Genomic DNA, 24,958 nt, shown 5'->3' on the forward strand with positions numbered 1-24,958 from the left:
ACTTTCAGTTTAAAATTTCAACATAGTTTTAATGCAATTTAAAACGTTACGATCACAAAAGTAATACGAACAGATTAATATTGTTTAACGGATAACTGCTTGTCTTTTGAAACATTTTTACAATATAATTCCGAACAAATGAAAAACAGCAGGGGATACGGATATTTTTAGAAATTAGGCTTGATTTAAACACATGACTGATATACCCCCCTTTTTTTTTTCAAACGTGAAGCGTATTATTTCTTATTGAATTACAGAAAATTAACTGATTTCAAAACACAACTGTAACAACGCAGATGGCCCGGCATGGCCAAGCGTGTTAAAGCGTGCGAATCGTAATCTGAAGGTCGCGAGTTCGCATCCCCGCCGCGCCAGAACATGCTCGCCCTTTCAGCCGTGGGGACGTTATAATGTGACGGTCAATCCCACTATGCGTTGGTCAAAGAGTAGCCCAAGAGTTGGTGGTGGGTGGTGATGACTAGCTGCCTTCCCTCTAGTCTTACACTGCTAAATGAGAAACGGCCAGCACAGATAGCCCTCGAGTAGCTTTGTGCGAAATTCAAAAAACAAACAACGAAGACTTTTCCCGTCAACCCCGGGTGATCGGTATTCAAAATCACCTTGTTTCCTTCCGTGAGTAATGTAATGATAATTATAGTGACCGGAAATATCAACAGTTTCATCAGTGTTTACAAATATTTATCAATAACATTATAACATTAAAACATGATTAGTACTGGGAAAATGTCAATTTCTAAAGAATGGAAGTATATACAAATCTATTCAAAGTATAGATAATATATTAACGGAGTTTTTGATATCTTATTTTTACGTGTAATAATTGAAGTACGGTTTCAGTTAAATATGTCAGAGCCCAACAGTTACACGTTTCTGTGTCGTTACTTCCCACAACGTGCATTGTTTGTTTGTTTTTTGAAATTTACGCAAAGCTGCTCGAGGGCTATCTGCGCTAGCCGTCCCTAATTTAGCAGTGTAAGACTAGAGAGAAGGCAGTTTGTCATCACCACCCACCGACAACTCTTGGGCTACTCTTTTGCCAACGAACAGTGGGATCGACCGTATCATTATAGCGCCCCCACAGCTGAAAGAGCGAGCATGTTTGGTGGGGCAGGGATTCGAACCCGCGGCCCTCGGATTACGAGTCGAGTTCCTTAACCGCTGGCCTTGCCGGGCCAATGTGTATTAATAATAAACAAAAACATGCCTTTGCTGAGTTTTTATTCAACAGTCGAATACAATAACCTGTTTGGTTATTAAGTTTTTTTTTTAAATGTTAAACTATCATGCTTTTTATATTTTAAAAAGTCTGTTTAGTAAAACAATTCAACTAGGACAGTTACCGTTGAATACTGTTATCTAAAAGTAACCAATAATCATTAAATAACTGAACATAATGCGAAATGTCGTTAAAATAACAAAACCAACAGACCATTTGTCAATAATTCATTCTTCAGACGTGGAACAGGAGTTGTGTACTCTCTCTCAAACCTGTAAATAAGAAAGGTATCCTAATCATAACGACTGAAAAATGTAATAAAAATATTTAATCAACAAACAAACCGCTGAGTGCACTTTGAAGAATTCTAAACCCCAATATCACAAAGAAAGTAATGATAATTACATATCGTACATTTAGTGGGAAATTTCTGACAAAATAATAATGTACACACAAACACTCATGCACTGTTTTAGGAGGTCAAGCAACAAGTTAGATAGTTTCAGTTAATCGATAATTTTATGACAGCAAAAGATCTTTTCTTCCTGGTAGGTTTCTATTTAAATGATTGTACGGTTCATGTGTGTTTTCTTATAGCAAAGCCACATCGGGCTATCTGCTGAGCCCACCGAGGGGAAAAAAACCCCTGATTTTAGCGTTGTAAATTCGAAGACATACGACTGTACTAGTGGGAGGCTGTACGGTTCATTCGTGTCTCCATTCTGTTTTTCCTAAATATAATTGTTTTGTTTTGAATTTCGCGCAAAGCTACTCGAGGGCTATCTGCGCTAGCCGTCCCTAATTTAGCAGTGTAAGACTAGAGGGAAGGCAGCTAGTCATCACCACCTACCGCCAACTCTTGGGCTACTCTTGTACCAAAGAATAGTGGGATTGACCGTCACATTATAACGTCCCCACATCTGAAAGGGCGAGCATGTTTTGGTGCGACCACGACTCGAACCCGCGACCCTCAGATTACGAGTCGAACGCCTTAACCCACCTGGCCATGCCGAGCCCACCTCCTAAATATAAACACTGTTTTTGCTAAAGAAAAGTATTTATTGGTTTCACAATCTGACTGTAACATAAATCCAAGTGTTTCTCATCCGTGCTAGAAATTCAGCTGGTTCTCTTATAATTAGAACCACATTTATTTTTATGAAATATTAGCCCATTTCCTTTTTTCTTATTTTAACTTTGCTTTTATCTTCTGCATAAACTATAAGGATTTACGGTTTCCAACTCCAAGTAGTGAAAATTAAAAGCAAACAAAATTGGCAGTAAGATGTCATTTGTTTTTAGTTTTATTATTTTTCACCCTTATTATGTCAGTGGCCACATATATGTCCATTAAAAGAATGCGGATATACTAAAACGTCGAGCAGTTCAAGTGTAAAATACGTAGAACATAACGTATGCTAAAAATTCAAATTAAAAGTTGCTTTTTTTTTCATTTACATCTACGAATCATAACTGAAAACAAAATTAAGTTTTCTTTTACGTTACTTATGAGAATATCAATCAAAACTGGTTCCAATCACGCCCTCCTTTTCATTCACTCACCCCTCTCTCAACCTTACGATTTTTTGCACCTATTTTCCTCGTTTCTTTCTACATTCTCAAGTAAGGGCTAAAGAGAGTTTCGAAAGATTATTCAGTCCATTTTCTCTTATGAATCTAAATGTTTAGACTCCTTGGCCACATTAGTAAGATAATAGAGATAAGAGAGCTCTCCATTAATCTTTTAAAAAACATCCATGTTTCGCTACTAAAAGCAAAAAAAAAAAAGAGTTTCAAATATATTTTCATTTCCTCAGCTGTAATTTTAATCGTGCATGAAAACTCTTTATTCAGGCAAGGGAAATAGCAATAGGCTTTTACTTATAACAAAACAAGAAGGAAACAGTGCTTCTTTAGCACTCTTTAATGACATTAATTTATAAACAATCATTAGTTCACTTTGCAGTAAAGTTCAAAATTAAATAATGACCTAGCTGTGCTGTGTCCATCACAAGTATCTAAACCCATTTTTTTAGCCTAATAAGCTTCCAGGTTTACCATGGAGCCACTGGGAAGATCATGTAAATGATCAAATAATTATATCAGTATATAAATTATCTGAGATATATATGTTCTGGGAAGACCATATAAATGATCAAATAATTATATCAGTATATAAGCTATCGCAGGTGTATATGGTCCTACAGAGAAATATACTGTTTTTTTATTGTTACCATTTCTTCTAAACACTTTCAATCGACCATCATTCCTTCATTTCTCGGCGGATTAACTTGAATCTTGGTCCAATACGTCCAGATGCTGTTTTTTTTTTTTTTTTACTTGGACCCTCTTAAGGATTTTATGAGATCAAAAATCAAACAACCAAAAAAGTACATTTTGGGCTCCTGCAAAGTCATATTTGCAGCAATCAAGATGAAAATTGGCAGAAACAAATTTCCTTACCCCAACACATTTACATACAAAAAGCTGTATTTGCCTATTTTGAAACTTTAGGGGGATCATGTATCACACAACTCATAATTTGGGGGATTTTAGTAGATTTCTCAACCATACTTTACCCAATTTACATACGATTTGGTACAAAGTTGTTTTCTATGGGCTCCACACATAGTAGTTATAGGGGGTCAACATGCTACAATGAAGCCGTATTTTTATGAATTTACATGAAATTTGACACAAAAATACTTTCTTTTCTTACAAGTCCTAAAAATGGACCAATTATTAGTCATTTTAGGGGTTAAATGAACCCCTATTTGGGTGATTTTGGTCAATTACTTTAGCCATTGTTTTTGCTAATTCACACGAAAAATTAGTACACATTTGCAAGTTCAAATAAAAATATAGACAAACTTCATGTTTTTGTATTTATCTCAGTTTTTCAACGAGGAAAGTACAACTTAGAGTTTCCGTGAACTATTCATGTGTATGTCAACCATCTTACAAGAAACTTGGAACAAATAAACCTTCTTGTAAGTTACAAGTACTGATATTAACAGTTCCCAATTTTTCTGTGTTTTTCACATTTTTTCTGGTGTAAAAAATTGGCCATGTTGAGATTACGTGGCGGAGATATGCTGCATTCTCCCGTGAATATTAGCCTTTCTGGTTTCAGCAAATAAATCTTAATAAGCCAAATTACGGATCGTTTACAGAAAGCGAAATTATATCTTTGTAGTGAACTGACTGAGAAAGAATAATGTACAACCGTGATTGAAGCTGATATTTCTATTACCATTAACCAATCAATCCAATAACTGAATCACATGATCTCACCAACGTTTCTATTTGTAGACTTTAATAATTAAATATCAACTGTCAAACAGCATACAAAAGTAAATCAAATTTATTCACTATTCTAAGACCATACACTGCTGGCCAAAATCTTAAGGCCAATGAACATAAAGAAAAAAATATGCAATTTCCGTTGTTAGACTCAACCATTTATTTGAGTATAGCTTCGAAAGATGAAAATTAGAAAAGGGAAAATAAAAATAAAAAACCTTTTACCATTTAATATGGAAAATGTGAACATTATGTAATTAGCCTAAATACTAGCTGGTCAAAAGTTTAAGACCATACTGAAACGAAGCGTTAATCGGTAAACACGTAACGAAAATTTGTCATTTGTGCTCAAGCATTAGCGTTGTCAACATTTCCCACTGACATCTCTTGTGTTACATTGGGTAAAAACATGGCAAAGACTAAAAAGTTGACAGAGTTTGAACGTGGCAGAATTGTCAAGCTGCAAAAGCAAGGTCTCTCTCAAAGTGCCATCGCTGGTAAGATTGGTCGTAGTAAAACTGCTGTTGCAAATTTTTTAAAAGACCCTGAGGGATACGGAACGAAAATTTCAAGTGGTCTATTTAAGAAAATTTCGCCGGCGTTGAGCAGGAGAATTCGACGGGTTGTCCGGCAAGACACCAGCCTATCTACGAACCAAATTAAGGCCTTTACGAAGGCAGAATGCAGCTCAAGAACAATAATACCTCTTATTGGGCACTTCCTACCCTGTTTAGGACTTATTTATGGCATGATCTTAAACTTTAAACCAGCTAGTATTTAAGGCTAATTTTATACTGTTCACATTTTCACTATTAAATGCTAAAGAGTTTTTTATTTTCCCTTTTCTTATTTTCATCTTTCGAAACTCTACTCAAGTAATTGGTTGAGTCTCACAACGCAAAATGCATATTTTTTCTTTATGTTCATTGGCCTTAAGATTTTAGCTAGCAGTGTATACTATATAGTCCGCAGTGGCTCAGGGGTAAGATTAAAAGATTATAACGTTAAAAGTAAAGTTTCGATACTCTTGTTGGACACCAAAAACATAGTCCATCGTGGCTTTGCCTTTAACAACGTCCAAACCAAAACCTGTATAGTATGATCGTAATGACTTTATTTGAAATACAATTACCAAAACTGGTAACTTTTATAAAAATAATACTTATATTTCCATATAAAAAAAGTCTTGTTGGTCTATCTCATATTTTTATTTCTTTTCTTGTCATGTATACATTTCAGGAAGTCAAGTAAACTGCCTTTGGATTTACGATTCGCTATCACAACAATTTTGTATTGTAGCAACTGTTTATAAGACAATGGTAAAATCGTACATATTAGCAACAAAATACCATTCCGATGACAAGATAATTCAAGAATTAATCGAATGTAGACGGCGCGTTTACAAAATCAAAGTTATAAACCCAATAACAAAATAGTTACTTCGTTGAGAATTTGGAAAATAACATCCAAATTGTTTAACTTTTGATGTTATTGTTTATTCATAATTGTGATTTGTCGTGAACTTCGCGCAAAGCTACACAAGAGCTATCTGCTTTAGCGATCCTTAATTTAGCAGTGAAAGACTAATGTGAAGACAGCTACTAATAGCCACATACCGCCAACTCTTGTTATATTCTTTTACCAACGAATAGTGGGATTCATCATCACAATATAACGCTCCCATGGCTGAAAGAGAGAGCATGTTTGATGTGACGGGGATTCAAACCTGCGACCCTCAGATTACTAGTCAAGCGCCCCAACCACCTGGTCATGCCGAGCCTGTTTGTTTGTTTGTTTTAGTGAAAAACTACAATGGCTATTTACACTTTGCCCACTTTGGGGGATGAAACCCCAGATTTTAAAGTTGTCAGTCAGTGAGATTTCTGTTTCCTAATTGTAGAACTTTTGGTATAATTGTAGAGAGTATCAAGAAAAAACTCAACTTAAACTCTCTAAGTGTAGCGGCAAAAACAAGTTTAAACAAATAAATGGCAGAGTTTGACTTTGATAAACTGTGCCTGTCTGCCTCTAGAGCGGTGTGACGTTTCAACTATTACACTAAGGTCTTCTTCAACTAAAGTCCTCAATATAGAAAATGAAACGTTGAACCACTCTGAAAACAAGCAGACGTAGTCCATTAAAGCCAAAACTTAAAATATATATAAATGCATATATTACACAATATTCTCGAAAAATGTCTTATGGTTTTTTTTCACTTTGAGTGCACAAATTCTAACTAAAGAGTGTGAGATCTAGAAAACGCTCTCAGCTGTAAAACGTGCAGTCTAGGCTAAAAGAAATACGTTTCATTTTAAGATTTAACCTCTCTAAGTATTTCGTCATTAAAGAACAACTAGATAGATGTAGATTTTATTGGTAAGTTTTCACAGGTTATTTGTAGAGATAAACTCTTATCTTACAAGATAAAAAGGTGAAGTTATTGTGTTAGTATAAACAAACCAAGATTACTATGGTGAAATGGTTGTATTGGTACAAATAAACACGAATAACCATGGTGAGATTATTGTGTTAGTACAAATAAACTCAAACCACCATGGTCAGGTTGCTTTTCCAGTACAGCTAAACCAGTGTCGCCTCATGAAGTCACTGTGTTACTGTAAATAAACCAAAATCACCATGGTGAAGTTATTGTTGTTTTAACTGAACCAAAGTTACCATAGTGAGATTGACATGTTAGTATAACCAATGTCGCATTGGTGAAGTTGCTATATTAATATAAACGAATGAAATTTCAAGAACTAATCTAGAGAAGAAAAATGAGCTAATATGGCCTAGGCATGTTTTTTTTTTTCTATTTAGAAATATTTGCAAAATCTAGTACCTTATATAAAACTTAGTATACTTTCTGAGAAATATGTTCGTAAGGCGAAAGTATTTTGCAGACGTATAAAGAAGTAAACATTATGTAAGTTAAATCCTTTGAAACATTTCTTAAGTGTATGGACTAATTTGTGTCCTATTTGATGCAGAATACATTTCGGGTTAAATTGTAACTGTCTTATAAACAACTTAAAAAAATATTGCTTTTTCCCTCCCATTAAGTCCCCAATTTAGTAATTTACCGAAATTCAAAAGCCACGAAACAAAATAAAATTTATGTTAAATATTTATGTTCGTTGAAGAAGAAATACCAAAAGAGATGTTTGTTGGTTTTTCACTTGAGAAAAACCATTTCCCCAAAAAACAACTGAAAAATCACGTGAGTAAATTAAATACATGGATTATTTAAACTCGAAAAATAGGAAAGGAAAAACCAAAGGATGGGTTCATTTTTTCCACTTGAGAAAAAACCATTACTTCAATAAACGACTGTAAATTCAATTGTGTGATATTACTTACAGCAGAGGCTCGAGTTTACCCTGAGAGGTTCCACGATAAAACAACAACAGTTAGTATTGCTAAAACAATCGGATTAAAACAGTGGAGAGAATAATTATGCGCTAAAACAAAATGAAATCAACTTTAAGGCTAATTGCGTATTAAAAACATTTACTTACCTAGAGAAATGTTAACCTCAGTCAAAAAGGACTGTTATCTCTGTAATCGTGTCACAAGGAAACCCAATTTTAGCTTTTCTGATCCATTGTATGTTTGCATTTGTCATCATTGTAAGATGACCCCCAGTAACATAGTGGTATGTCTGCGGACTCAAACCGCTAAAATCCGGGTTTCGATAGCTGTGGTGGGCAGAGCACAGATAACCTTTTTGTGTAGCTTTGTGCTTAATTCCAAAGCAATCAATCGTTATATCAGTTTCATGTTACACCCTAAATTGATTTGTTTCTGCGCTCTCAAGTCCAATAGAATTTTATATAAACGGCCATCTTAAGTTCTTATAAGTATATTAATGTCATGAATGATTTTAGTTATTAGCAAGAAAGTATTAATATTATTATACTGCACAAGAGAAAAGGGTTAACGTAAATATGAGAAGACTGACTGAAAACAACGAACATGTTCATAACCTGAATTACTGTGATCTGATCTTCTGCAAGTTTATGAGACAGTAGGAAGGGGTGTTTCATTATTTAAATGTCAATAAAACGTCATATAAATCTTACCTTTTTTATCATGTGTTGCAAGTTATATTGAATATATTTTGTGGCAGATATCAGCAGTCACATATACGATTGATATGGAATCCTTGCCTCAACCTCTGACCTTTCTCCTCGAAGTAATTACTTTTTTTGGTCATCGTGCGAACACACATGCATGAGTGTAGTTATAAAAATTATCACATGTTAAAATAAAGCAACTCATCTGTTTGACGATGCCCAGAAACTTTTAAAACCCAAATGAATCTGTTGGTGTTAACGATATTCTATATCAGTCATTAAACGATATCCGAACAGTGGTGGGTGAAAATTTATCTGTTCATTGCGTAATTTTTTTACAATTTAACACAGCAGTTTCTTTTATAAAATTATGATATTTCTAATCTCCAACATATAAATTCCTCATACTAATTACCATCTGCGAATGGAGCAGCACCTTCTTCAAATATTTACAATCAATGAACACTTGTTTATTTCAGTAAATGTCACTTTTAATAACCTTAACGTTCACAATATCCAGCTGGTAAAAGTTTGGAGTATTAATAAACATATTTAGTAAATAAATTCGCTTACAGTCCAGTGAATATTTTCAATTTCATTGGAATAACTATTAAAATAATTAAAAGCACATCTTGATAAGCCTGTGCCAATCAGTTGCATCTGATGTTCCATATAAAGCGCAAACGCAGTCAAAGGAAAACGCTATATATGAACGTAAAGGACGCATTTTTGTTCATATTTTTTTTCAATATTTAAATTGATTTAATATAATATAAAGAAACCATTATATTCCAATTTTGAGATGAGTGGATAACTCATAAATACTTACAAAATTAAAAATTTATCTTGATATTGTGTGTGTGTTGGTTCCATCACAAATGTTAATTTATCGCAAGTTCAACTTTCCTACCTATCTTCAAGGCTAAATATTAGTAAAAAGATTATTGTATTATGGTATATATTATTATCAATACATCTATTCTGGATTGTGTTTTAACTCGTTTTTTTTTATTCAGTAACGTGTTTTATAATCAACTACTCAAACAAATTCCTGTTCTTTCAAAAGAAATTCATAATAGTTATCAGTAGACCTTTTCCTAGTAAAATAAATTTTTAATAAAAATATATTAATCCTTCTGAGGGTTTTGCGATTTCGCATATTACAGGAAAACTCTTTTACACTTCAGATAGGCCCGACATGGCTGGATGGTTAAGGTGCTTGATTCGCAGTCGGAGGGTCACGGTTTCGAATTCCCGTCCCACCAAGCATGCTAACCCTTTCAGCCGTAGGGGCGTTATATATTGTGCAGCAAATCTTACTATTCGTTGGTAAAAGCGCAGTTTAAGAGTTGGCAGTGAGTGATGATAACTAGCTGGCCTCCCTCTTGTCTTCCACTGCTAGATGAGGGACGGCTATCTGCGCTAACCATCGTTTAGCTTTGCGCGAAATTCAAATCAAACATTTCAGATTGAACTTTCATATTACGCTATCACAGCTAGTCATGGTTATGTAGATGCGACGAGAAAAGATTTTCCCCTTGTTGGTAAGTAATCGGTTTAGGGACTTTAAAAAAACGCCAAAATCAAAGGCTAGATTCCTCGCTGTTAACAGCGTACAGACAGTCTATTGTACTTCTTTAGCATTACGAAAACTGTAACAACAATAAATCTTTGTTTTTTGGTCCCTTCAGGCTGTTATCTTGAAGTATAACTAAATAGAGCAATTTCACATCCTGAAATTCTTGTGCACGTCTTATAAAGACTTATGAATATATTTACACATATTTACAACACCTTCATAATGGAACTTATAAAAAAAAAAAACTTACATGACCAAGACTGCTCTATATCCAATAAATAACAAAACTCTAAGAATCTCAACCGTGAATTCAACAAGCGAGGTATAACTGCTTAACTGTTATGACACGCCTAAATTATTAACCCTAACAACGGCTTGATTATCATCAGACCTAGACTATTAACTTTGATTCTAAGTGTATGGACTTAGTTAATTGAGATTTTGTTCGTTTGGAAAATGTTACACAGTTCAGTAATACTTTAATTTTGAGTTTTCTTAACGTATCTTCTCAACAGTTGCTAAGATTTGCTAAAGATGGCAAGATTTGTGTTCATAAAGAATGAGATTACTTTAATTAACTATTTTAACTAAAGGTTTGTTATTTTTGTATTGTAGTTATTTGATCTCTGACTGAATATTTCGAGTATTATCATCAAAAAATAGTATGAAGAAATGTTTAAAATTAAGAAATAGAGAAAATGTAATACCTTTTACTTTTCCGTCGAATAACCTTAAAAAATATAACCTTTTGGTTATATGCTTAATACAGGTCTTTAAAAATAATCTATATATGAAAGTGTGATGTCTTACTTTCCTTTCCTATCCTATTATTTATTATGACACACGTCAAAAGGAGTACTCCAGCAATATTACGATTTCGTCAGTAAAATGTTATTGCTTTCGCGTACGACACTAAACCTTATAAACCGAGGCAAAGTTTGGGTTGTATTTCAAAAAAAATATATTAAGCCCTTCTTTAAACACATAAATAATACATAACTAACTAAAATATAAAACTAAAACCAAAGGAAAATTGTAGTTTAAAATTAGCTCTTTCTATTGGCTATTAAACATCTAGAGAAAAACTTGCGTAGAGTGCGAAATGGTATCACTAAATGGAGAGTGGGTGTAAGGCTTAAAACAGATTTGTCATGCCCTATTATTTGTATTACCTATATATATTTGTATTATCTATATATATGCCTCATATAGTTACATTTAAAATACTATGTTTTGACTTTTGCATTAGGATCAACATGTCCTTAGTGTGCTAAAGTATTCCGTTGTGAAATGGTTTATGAAATATTTGGACAAAGAGTAGTATATAGTGATCGCGTAATAGCATAAAAAAAAGGTAAAATACATTTTTTTAAACCTTCAACTATGAGCTCGCTCACTCCTAATGTATTTTTTGCATCCAGACGTGTTTTGTATCTGAAGAAAAAAGCCGAAAATACCTGGATGAGATAATTCTTCATGTATTTCTATACTCTGTTATTGGTAAAAAAAAAAAAAAGAAAAAAAAAAAAGAAATCTACTAAAGCGACTGTCTAAAGATGTGTGAACTAAAAAGAGAAATTTTTTATGTAAAGTGCAATCTATTTTAAGAACTTGTTCCTATGTTCCCTAACACTCAACCTATACACAAAATCAGGAAATTTCTCTGAACCTAGATAATTTCTTTACCCATCCAGTAAGTTATTAATATTTTCGTACAACTTTAAAATGGTTCAAACTAAAATTTTAATACAATTAACTGTTTAGAATAAATATACCTGAAGTTATGCATCTAGCTATAATGATGTTCAGCGCCTGTTGTTGAATACCACTGTGCCTGAGGAAAAAACACGACATTGTTTTAACAGATGAGACTTATAGAACAACGCTTTATATCATTATAATTTGTATTTCCTCTTTATTTGCTGGTTCACAGTGTATCCACAATACTCTGATTTACAAATAGTCATTAGCTCTATTTGTAATGCTGCTAAAATGCTGTGTATTTTTTTACGTTATGCCAACACGTAATAGCAGTGACATGATTTTAGTGGTAAATATTTCAATGACCTCAAATAAAACGTTTGTTTGAGTTACATGATACAAAATGATGGAAATTAACCATTTTTTTAACGAATGTCGTCAACCTTTCACTAGAACGTATAACTAATTTATAGCTATTAAATCATAACATATTTTTTCAATGAAAACTATTTAGACCAGAATATTTTATCGTATACTCACCCACTTGCTGTTCTGAATTTATCCTCTTCACTAGCGACCTCTATGTCACTGACATTTTCAAATAGGGTGATTGATGCCGAAACCACATGATCGCGACGTGTGGCTAGAAAAGAGATAGCGAACATGATAAGAACAGGAAAACTCTGATAGCTAGACTTAAACTTAATTAGAAATATATATCACAAAACACACACACAAAAATTCGTCGATTTTTCTCTCCCTGTCTAGCATTTCATTTAAATTGCGAAAGCAAAAACACCTGCATCTACTAAGCAATCAATCACACACACCACAATCTAACAATATATATCAGTTTTACAGTTCAAGATATTTTCAGAATAATAATGTTTTCCTGCAAAATACCATTATATGCTCACAAATATAACATCGCGTTACGAATTCTTCTGTTATTCCACTCCATTTTTAAACAAACAAAAACAACGTGTACACACTCACAAGTACAATTAAAAGCGAATGTTTTAAACAAAAATGTGTTCCGTAGATTTTTAACATTCACTTAGCTTTCCGGTTCTGACTAACTTGTAAGAATAAAGAGATAAATGAAATGATGCACTTAAAGAACGGAAATGGAAAAATCTATCCCATAAACAATACTTAAAGTCTTAATGCTTCGCGAGTCTTACTTAGCACGAGCTTTACGTACGTTCTTTACATATGGCATTTAACTTTACGATAACAAGTTGAAAAGTGCCCTACAAAAATAAAATTAAATAGTGAAGTTAGTAAACTGACTGAAAATTCTTCAAGAGCAGAGATACAAATATTTATAGTCAGTGTTCAGTATTTTGAGTGCAAAGTGACACGTATGTATGTATACATTAGACTTCGATTTTTCTTCTAGATTTATCCAAATGTTAACGGTTCATTTAACAGATAATAAAAGAGAGAGAAGCATTCTAGAAATAGATTATGCTTGACTGAAGATTTACAATAATAAGTTTCGAAGTGAAATAAACATGAGATATATATAAAGGCATAAGACTTTACTTAATGGACTAAAACAAAACGCTAAGTACTATATACTTAAGCCAGTGAGTTGTGACGTGTATAAATATAAAATGTTTCACATCGTATAATTTTAATAATAATCTAGTTTAGAAATGAGCTCTTAACACTAGAAATAAATCTAGAAACAAATAACTATCGCTACACCAAGAAACGAAGTTCTAACGCCATGTTTTTACGTAAAAATCTTACATTACATCTAAAAGTCAGATTAGTACAGTACTTCTACAAGTCAAGACTTAATACCTCATATGTGGGTAAGAATTTTACGTTTATCAGGAAATAAGAACTACAGACAACTTCTAAATATAAAGATATAACACTTAATTTAGAAGGGCATGATATCTTGTTTAAAATTAAAGGCCTAATATTCATGTAGAAGGTTTTGCCATTACATCTTAAAAAACCTAACATATCGTCTATAAGAAAGAATTAGGCATTTAACTCTTGAATTAAGGATCAGTAGTACTTCTAAAATTAAAAATTTAACACTAGTATAGAAGTAAGAATCTAACAGTATATCTACAAGTAATTTAATTTCTACGTCTCGAATCAAGGACCTCACATTGAGGTTTTTAGATAAAGATTTGACATTAAGTTCTAGATAGAATAATTCACCACTAAGTCTACACATAACGACTTATCACAGTGTTCATAAGTAATGACTTAATATTGTATATTGAATTATGACCAAAATAATGGTCAAACAGCACGTTCACAAGTAAGAATCTACCATTATGTTTACACGTAAGAATCTATTATTATGTTTATAGGTAAGGATTTATCATTATGTTTGCAGGCAACAATCTACCATATTTTTTTACAGGTAACGATCTATCATCATATTCACAAGTAAGGATCTCTATTGTGTTTAAAGATAAGTATCTACCAGTATGTTTACACGTAAAGATCTACCACTACGTCTCGAGATAAAAATAAAAAAACAATACTACGTTTATAATAGGAAACTAATTCTATTTCTCAAAGCACACATCTAATATTACGTACATTTATAATAGAGTTGTCAGGAAGCTGTTCTTCACCGAATATAAGTATATGTTTATGTGCAGACGTGTGATGTATTTTTATGCAATAGTTACGAACAAGCTCTATATGGTATATCTAAGTCGCTTGCTCATATCCACAGTTAAACATTAGTTGTTGTTTTTTATCTGTTGTTGTGTTTTTGCAGCACATGTGCGAGAGAACATCATTTTTAAATGAGTCAATCTCATCCATGCAGTTTTAATCCGATTTCAAATAACCTACGAAAGATATACGCATAGGATCGAGCTTACAAAAAATTATCTACACAAAGATAAGACTTGGAACTTAATTTATTGAAAGCTTTCACAGCTTCACAGCTGCGCTTTAGCCAAAACAAAAAAAAAAATAGTAATAAAGTTTTTCTCTCTTTCACTAACGTCCCAACTGCTCTCAGTGTTAACATGTGTCTGCACATTGTACATCATAATTACAGATATCACATCTCAGTATCTGTTCGTCTACGGAATCATTACGTAAGTGCTAGAATATCTACTTCCAGATGCTGGTCTTAACATGAAGGTTACGGTGATATTATTGCGAAACTGCGACGACATTTTTTATTAATATGGTTTTGTTGTCTGGGGTGAACTGGGGATTTTCTAGTTAAGTTAAAAATCTTTTAACAGTTCGCTTGTTTTTTTTATCAGTCGGCGTTTTAATCAAATTAAAATTTTCTACTTCGGTTCGAATTTCAACAGTATATATTAACACATAACGATAAGTAAGTGTTTATTTTAACGGACGCTGCCTCAAAGTTTGGTTCTTTGAAACCGGACATAGATGATGAGGGTAAGACAGAAGTTTACTTTCATAATGGATAAAAAAGATTATTTGAAATCAAGTCAAGTTACTCATTAATTCGATTAACAAGTCATGCACAAAGATCACGTAGTTTTTACCATGAAAATGTCGCCTTACACAAAGTGGTCTTTATAATTTAACATACATAGAAGAATATTAATAAACTAGTCATATACAGGTCCGCAAAATAACGTTTTACTACAATATTAATAACATACATGCAAAAATATTTATGAATTAGTCATAAATGTATTTCCAAATTAACGTTCAGTTCTGCTTTTTTTTGCATTTAGATGTTAACAGTTTGCACTTTGTTAACTGTTGAATACCGATTTATTTGCACTCTAACGTTCAGTTCTGTTTCTTTACCATTATCCTCACTTTTTTAAAGAGCAGTACGTATATCATATATTCTTATGTTCTATTTACAATATCTTGACGCAGTGTTTTATTTTTGACAAATTGGAACGCATATACATTTCCAATTATTTCACTCATCAGAGTTAACGCTATTAAATGCTGCTAACCGAACGTGTTGGCTCGTGATATTTGTCATGCATGAGTAATAACTATCTTTGACAACATTTGATAAAACTATCTGTTAAAAATTGTTTTGTTTAACCACGCCCTAAGTAAATTAATTAGTCATTAGGACGGTATGACCATTTAACGATGTGTTAGTAAGACCCAGCGCAATCTAAAACATACATTTTCTTGTAAATATTAAATCAAGTTTAATCTATGATTAAGTGATAAATGAGTAAAGAATTTTCATAGCCCGTGTAACTGGAACGGTGATGAGGATTAGTGTATGCTAATATTTTAAGAGATCGTAAATCACACAAGAATTTGTGAGACAAAACTTTCATCCGGCGTTTTAATTGTTCAGACTTAACTTTACGATCATACACTTAAAATACTCTTCATTGTTATAATAAGTTATGCGGTCAGTTTTTGAATTATTCTCCGAATCGCTGCATCAGCTGGATCAGCAGTAGTTTTACAAACTTACAACGCTAAAAATACCAGGGTTCGATTTCCGCGAAAGACACAGGAGACAGTCTAATACGGCTTTGCCCTAAAACATAACCAATCACTGGTCTTGATAATAAATTAATCCTCTCTGTTCTGTTACCTCAATTTCTCCTTGGCAGCTTTCTCATTCAGTTTTGTTAGTGACCCTCAATGGACCACTTGCCGATATTCATTTGTCCGAAAACGTTTCCTGGAATTTTCACAAGTAAAAGCCAATATGAAACTCGACTCAACTAAAACCTGAAGATAAGATAGGGGAGCTTTCTTTTAAACCTTACACTTCAGTGACTACGTTCTTCAATCATGACCTTCATCTGATCATGTAGTCACCTGTCATCCAAACTGGTTAAAATGGATTCCATAGTCTCTTTTTTACGATCTGTCTAGATTGGTGTCATCGAATCTATTGTACAATATGATAATATTCCATCTATCTCGCTGCTTACTGAATCACAACTAAACAAACTGGTCTTTTCGCCACTTCCTGTAAAGCGGTTCTTACATTCAAGAAGGTAGTGGAAATAAGGAATTTATTGACAGTATGTTATTTTCATTCTTCTGATCTAATTACTTATGTCAAGTTTAAAATAATGTATGTTGGCTCAGAACAAATACAATTTCAAAAACGTTTATTCTAAAAAGAAAATTTTTCTGAACTCTTTGGATCCGCCTTCATATACTGTTCCTACTTTCTACCATGATTCATATGATCTCGTATACCGGTACTTGTATGATTCAATTGTCCGTGTTTTTTTTTTCTCTCCGTATTTTCTTATAGATGTATAGAACAACATAACCTGTCTCCACTCTTAATAATCAATTCTCCTTTCTCTGATCATGGAAATAACTCATTTCTCGAAGCAAAATAGCAAAGAAATTCGTATTTCTCATTTCAAGATGTTTTTGATTTGAAACTCTCTTGTCTCTTTTGACACCTCTTTAACACTAATGTTATCACTGTACTTACATGGCTTGATGAGACACGACCTGCTAACACTGTACTTATATGGCAAGATGAGACACGACCTGCTAACACTGTACTTACATAGCTAGATGAGACACGACCTGCTAACACTGTACTTACATGGCTAGATAACATACGACCTGCTAACACTGTACTTTCATGGCTTGATGAGACATGACGTTATTAAGTAACTGATTCCAATTAATTCTATCCCATCAAAATAATGATTTTCGTATTTGTACACTTAACACGAAGAATCGACATCGTTTCTTTCCTTGTTTGTTTATACAGTTTGTAAAATTCATTCATTTAACATTGATTACATTAAATTAGTAACCTTGTTTCTTTGTTTATTTTTCACTCTTCATTATGCTTCATGAATGAGCGAATGGTGTGAACGAGAAAGTGAAATGTCATCCTGAACATCCTGAAGTATGATAGAATCTTCCCATGTGATATTAAGGATAAAGTAGATTCATAATCTCATTAAGCGCCAATTATTACTTTCAGGCAAATCCCAAGTTAATGAGTTTAATATTCAATCATTTGTTGTTGTTGTTGTATATAAAAATATACCTGCATGTCATTCTTAAAATTACTTCAAACGTTGAATGTGGGAAAACAACGTCATGACCGCTGTTACATTTTTTTATTGTTACTTCTTACCACTTAAAGATTTAAGTGCTGGTAATTTAATCGTCAGTCTGATGTAAATTAATGCAATTGATTTACAAAGTATACAACAGGGTAACAAACTAGACTTACAATCATGTGAAAAAGTTAGGACACCCTATGAAATCCTGTATATTTTTCTAACATTTTTGGATATATAGATATTTAATCTGATTTCAACAATACTTAGAGATTATAGGATTATAACTAAACAATTAAAACTGAAGAAAAAACTTTTCAAGATCTTCTGTAAATGTAATTCTACAAAAATGTATATTCTAACTGAGGAAAAAGTTAGGACACCCCCACATTTATTCCCACTTAAAATGGCTCAACACACACACAGGTGTATTACACCAGGTGCACAAGATTAGAAGATCATTACTCAGCATTTTGAATGAAGCTTGCTCTATTTAAACCTCAAATATTTAGTTTGGTGTGCTCTTGACTGTTGAAGTGAGAGTGAGCACCATGGTGAAGGCAAAATACTTGTCTGAGACCTTCAGAAACAAAATTATAGCAGCTTATGAGTCTGGTAAGGGATTTAAAAAGATCCCAAAAGATTTTAAAATCAGCCATTCCACTGTCCGGAAAATAGTCAACAAGTGGAAGGCTTTCAAAACAACTACCAACATGCCCAGGTCTGGTCGTCCAAGCAAGTTTACCCCGAGAACACACAGCAAGATGCTAAAAGAGGTCTCCAAACACCTTAAAATGTCATAACGGGACCTACAGCAGGTTCTGGCTACTGTTGATGTGAAAGTGCATGCCTCTACAATCAGAAAGAGACTGCACTAGTTTAACTTGCATGGGAGGTGTGCAAGGAGGAAACCTTTGCTCTCTAAGAGAAACATCAAGGCTAGACTGAAGTTTGCCAGAGAGAATATTGACAAAGACCGGGATTTCTAATATAATATTCTTTGGACAGATAAGTCCAAAATTGAATTATTTGGACACCAGAACAGAGGACATGTTTGGCGTAAACCAAATACAGCATTCCAGGAAAAGAACCTTCTACCAACTGTGATGCATGGAGGTGGAAGTGTCATGGTTTGGGGCTGCTTTGCTGCAGCAGGACCTGGACAGCTCACAATCATAGAATCCACCATGAATTCTACTGTATATCAGAGGGTGCTTGAGGAACATGTGAGTCCATCTGTAAGAAAATTAAAGTTGAAGCGGAACTGGACCCTGTAACACTACAATGACCCAAAACATACCAGTAAATCCACCAAGGACTGGCTGAAAACTAAGAAATGGAGAGTTCTGGAATGGTCGAGTCGAAGCCCAGATCTTAATCCCATTGAGACGCTGTGGGGTGACTTGAAACGGGCTGTACATGCAAGAAACCCCTCAAACATCTCACAGCTGAAAGAATTCTGCATTGAGGAGTGGGGTAAACTTTCTTCAGACCGATGTCAGAGACTGGTAGATGGCTACAAGAAGCGTCTAACTGCAGTTATTTCAGCCAAAGGGGGTAACTCTAGCTATTAGGGAGGTAAGGTGTCCTAACTTTTTCTTCAGTTAGAATATGCATTTTTGTAGAATTACATTTACAGAAGATCTTGAAAAGTCTTTTCTTCAGTTTTAATTGTTTAGTTATATTCTTATAATCTCTCAGTATTGTTGAAATTGAGATTAAATATCTATATATCCAAAAATGTTACAAAATACACAGACTTCCATAGGATGTCCTAACTTTTTCACATGACTGTACTTCTAAAACAATAAAATGGACAAAAGTTTACTACTATACAACAATGGCATACTCCTGAAAATTCAGGAAACGTAGTTCGAAGTACATTTATAATTATAATTATTTAAACTGACCCTAAATTAAAGGGTTTGAATATTTATTATTTAATTATCTTTAACTGCTGTCGTTTACTGATCGTCTTTATCTCTTAATATTTACAGCTCACGAAAGTATGTAGTAAAAAAAAAAAGAAGAGAGCATAGCAATAAATCTATTAGTCTTGCTATCTTAACGTACTGATTACACGTACCTACGAAAACCAAATTAGCCTTGGATATATTTTTGACAACAACAGATGAGTTATTAATAACTAAAATAACTGTAATGACGTTTCTTTGCTTGTTTGTTTTCAAGCTCAAAGTTGAACAAAGAGCTATCTGCGCTGTGTTTACCGCGGGTATGGAACCTTGATATTTTATAGCTATAAGCCAAGTTTACCACTGAGCCCCCCTTCCCCTTGGGCTAATTCAGTTGAAATTTAACCAGTTCGATTTCGCTACAAAAAGAGTAATTAATTAGAGATATAAAATAATCTCAAAACTGAAATTAAATGTTTTCCCACGGGAATACTCAAGTACTGTCCTTTGATCTCAATTTCAGATGACCTTAATGTGTGTTCACACATTTACGATATACACGTATATTATCAAGCTCTCTAACCACCCATGGATATAGCAAGAAAAGATATTTGTCTCAGATCATCCTCAGCCATTAAAGGAAGATGTTTTAAGAAAATTAAAGAAATGTTATTATCAACAAAAAAATCAGTTATTCTTATGAAAACATTCGTGACCTTTCATAATTCAGCATTGACCTTGGAATGACTGAAATAATTCCACGCTACATTGCCAACTATTGCCAATATATATTGCCAATTTGGCCTAATACTTGTGAAAAGTTGAAACTGTTTGATCCAATTTTTATTAAAACTGTAATTAGAGGTAAAAATATAAAACAACTCAGTTACTGTGTAAATAATAACCTCTTTCCTTCTAGGAACATCATCGTGAAAATGAAATACAGGGCAATTATTAGTGTTTTACTTTACACTGGATACAGGTGTTAAAAGAATTAATTATACGCTGTATTAAATAAACTATTAGTTTTACTTTCTATTATATAATAGTCTAAAACGACTTAGTTATATTCTGCACTGCATAATGGTATTAAATAAAACATTCATTCTAAATACACCAGAAAATAGTACTAAATTAAATACATGACTTATTGAACTGATCACTTAGTTATATTCCATTGTGTACAACAATAACAAACAAATCTCTTCAGTTATACATATTCTACTTTGGAATTACAAGTTCAAATAATTGATGCTCAATACATTAACTGAAAAAAAAAAGTTAAGCGAAAAGTCACTTTGGAATTTATAAATTTCAATAAACAATCGTAGCATATCACAATATTTTTACCTATCATAACGTAGCATGGTGTTCATATGTATAGTGAGAGACTCCTTGTACCTATCGTAACGTAGTATGGTGTTCATATGTATAGTGAGAGACTCTTTGTACCTATCATAACGTAATATTGTGTTCATATGTATAGTGAGAGACTTTGAAAATGAAAACTGAGGAAGATAAATTACACCGTCTGACAGCTTAGTAGTAGACCCGGGTTCTTATGAGCCAGTGGTCCTCGGTCAAGTTGCGGTTGTTTATCGGTCTTTTTATGTCATATATTAATTGTTAAGATATAATATTACCATTTCATTTGTACCTAACGGACTTAAAAATAATTAGTTTTCTTCTACATTTGACAACAGTATTCACAATGTGTAGAGAAACTATGAAGGCATTTTCACAAATACCGAGGAAATTATTTACCAATTTCCCATACAGTATAGTTATAATTTTAAACTCTAGTCTAATAAGACTTTATAAACGTATATATATATATATATATATATATATATATATACATTATGGAACAAGTGAACAGTTATAAACTTCGAAGTTATAATATCAGATATATTTATTTTAGGCTCGGCATAGCCAAAGCACTCGACTCGTAATCTGAGGGTCGCGGATTTGAATCCCCATCATATCAAACATGCTCGCTTCTTCATCCGTGGGGACGTTATAATGTAACGGTCAATCCCACTATTCGTTGGTAAAAGAGTAGCCGAAGAGTTAGCGGTGAGTGTTGATAACTAGCTACCTTCCCTCTAGTCTTACACTCCTAAATTAGGGACGGGTAGCGCAAATAGCCCTCGTGTAACTTTATGCGAAATTCAAAATAAAACCAAACTATTTATTTTACTTCATGAACTAATTACATAACAGACTGTAAGAGTGAATGCGCCATATATTGTACAGTGATCCACAGTGTTTCGATTAATATAAACTTATAATTAAATATTCCTATAACAACATAACAAAAATGAAACCCTCTTTCAGCTGAAGTGTGTTGGAATATTCGGGAATATTCTAAATCACCATAGCGTCTGTGGACATTCCCTTAATTACAATTCGGATGCATGCAATACCCCATTGTTATACACGAACTCAATTGTTTACCGAAAGAGCTTGAATGCAATCAATTTTCATTAAAAAACAAATGTCACAAAAATAACCCTATCAAAACCCAAAGTTGTTTCACTTCAGTCCAAATTTATATTTTATCAAGCACACAACGATCACAATAATTTTAAATCTGTGAGTATTTCTATTAGTTTATGTTGTAAGAAGTTTTCGTTTTGTTTATTAGAGATACCGAAGTCAGAGAGTCACTAAAATAGTCTATCAGATAACGTGGAATACAAAAGGCTTAGCCAACAAGAATTCTAAAGAACTAGTATTCTGAAAAAGTTACCTATTAAAAGAATTCGCAAGTATCTTTGTGTGATAACAGGAAATTTCAAAAGTATATAAGAGAATCTATTTACCAAAAGCGTCTTTATTAAAGAGAGATAATATCTGAAGGGACTTGTGATCTCAGAATTTATTTACTAGGAAATAAGGATTTCAAAATATAGAGAGTTGATTGCACATTATTTGAACAATTTTACTCACTTTTGCAGTGGTACATCTTTATAAACACGAGTTTGTTTAACAGTTACAAATTTGGTTCACAAAGAGTTCATCTCAATTCAATTCGATACTGTAAATCCTTCCTTCGTAAGTAACAAAGCTTATTTTCAATAGAAAAAAAGTTACTGAATTTCTATTGACGGAGTTGAGTTTGAGAGTTAATAGTTTAAACGTTATTGAATCCATCATTTCAACTAGGACTGAGGGGAAAATAATGAACTGAATAGTTCAGTCTAATTTTTATTTTCAAGAAAATTGAGGGAAACTTTAATTAATTATAATTTTTCACCTATGAATTAAAAACAAATTCCATATCTAAGATCCAATACGATCAGAAAAACATTATTCACCGATGTTACTTATGTTTGGGGAAATAGATTATTTATAAAATAGACTTCCAATATTCGAATGTCAAGATTTCTAACGATGCACAGTCAAAAGACACATTTCAAGCAAGGGATGCACTTTAATTTTTTATTTTCCTCCTTCAAAGCAGAAAACTTGTAGAGCAGAGTGTGTAAGACAGAAGTGGACATCAAAACCACACCTCACGCCAATAATCCGAAAGAATGTCCTGACCCATAAAATCAAGACTTTGATTACCCCAATAAGTCATTAAAATAAGTATTTGATCTGCTACAAGCTATGTGATGTGTCTTTTATTTGTGTTAACAAGGTCTTGGAAATTTATGTCCAAGTACAGTAGAAGGTCTCTGGAAAGCTTATCAACATGTGCTGTGTAAGACTGACATCGCCATCCGTCACATAAGCTCGTTATGGTGGAAAATTGTGTTGTTGACCAATAATTCGTGACTATGACTATTGGTATGAACATGATCGGCAATGGTTCAAGCAGTCTGAAGACAACATGGAATTTAGAACGTAGTTTTGTGATGTGATGAGCAAAATATCTACTAGATCCTGGGCTCGGCATGGCCAAGTGGGTTAAGGCGTTCAACTCGTAATCCGAGAATCGTGGGTTCGAATCCCCGTCGCACCAAACATGCTCGCCTTTTCAGTCGAAGCGACCTTATAAAGTGACGGTCAATCCCACTATTCGTTGGTAAAAGAGTACCATATAGTAGCTTTGTCAACTTACAAGAGTTGGCGGTGGGTGGTGATGACTAGCTGCCTGCCCTCTAGTCTTACACTGCTAAATTAGGGACGGCTAGCGCAAATAGCCCTCGTGTATCTTTACGCGAAATTCAAAACAAACAAACTAGATTCTATATCTCGATTTTGTAATTAAATATTTCATTTTATTGTTACATTATATTACGTGTACATTTAAGCAAGCATTTACTTTTTGTTTTGTTTTTTTCATGTGCTGTTTTGTTGTTCCCTAAACATAATTTCGGTTTACAGTTATATATAGAATAAAGTCTCAGTTCATAATTATCAGCGGCCCGGCATGGCCAAGCGTGTTAAGGCGTGCGACTCGTAATCTGAGGGTCGCGGGTTCGCATCCCCGTCGCGCCAAACATGCTCGCCCTTTCAGCCGTGGGGGCGTTATAATGTTACGGTCAATCCCACTATTCGTTCGTAAAAGAGTAGCCCAAGAGTTGGCGGTGGGTGGTGATGACTAGCTGTTTTCCCTCTAGTCTTACGTTGCTTAATTAGGGACGGCTAGCACAGATAGCCCTCGAGTAGCTTTGTGTGAAATTAAAAAAAAACAACATAATTATCAGTACTTCTGAAAATCGTTAATTCGCATGTTGCGTGCAATTTTTACAACTTTTTCTTATGATTCATAAAATAAAATTCACCTCAATATCTTCACGCAACACAAAGACATTTTCCAAAATATCGCCTCCCAGTGGCAAAGCGGTATACCTCTTGACTCACACCGCTAAAACAGCCCATTGTGTAGCTTTGTGTTCAATGCCAAACAAACAAATAAGTCCTGCCTAACATTAGGTATCAAAAAAGTTAATGCTGGAATTAACTTAAATTATTAAAGAACTGGAAGAATAGTTGGGCCAAACATCCCTAATTATGAAGAATCATACACTAGAAGAAAGACAATCAACACTACCCCACGTCAACCCATGAGCTACTCTAATATAATTGTAGACAACAGGTTTTAATCGCCACTTTTATTACACACCCATGGCTCACAAATGCTGAGTACAATTTCTTTTTTCTTTTATTGAGGGGGAGGTGGGCATGAACAA

General features: G+C 33.5%; 1 protein-coding gene across 4 annotated transcripts in view; it reads right to left on the reverse strand.

Moving 5' to 3' along the window:
• Positions 1-24,958, reverse strand: part of LOC143223251 (inactive tyrosine-protein kinase transmembrane receptor ROR1-like) — a 162,370-nt gene that overhangs the window by 67,869 nt on the left and 69,543 nt on the right. For all 4 annotated transcript variants that reach the window (XM_076450953.1, XM_076450956.1, XM_076450954.1 and 1 more), the window contains 2 exons: positions 12,437-12,539; positions 1,451-1,509 (listed from right to left, as the gene is read on the reverse strand). In XM_076450953.1, coding sequence (XP_076307068.1) covers positions 1,451-1,509; positions 12,437-12,539 — 162 coding nt within the window. The remainder of the gene's footprint in view (positions 1-1,450; positions 1,510-12,436; positions 12,540-24,958) is intronic.

This window comes from Tachypleus tridentatus, chromosome 8 (genome assembly GCF_004210375.1).
Source record: "Tachypleus tridentatus isolate NWPU-2018 chromosome 8, ASM421037v1, whole genome shotgun sequence".
NCBI lineage: Eukaryota > Metazoa > Arthropoda > Merostomata > Xiphosura > Limulidae > Tachypleus > Tachypleus tridentatus.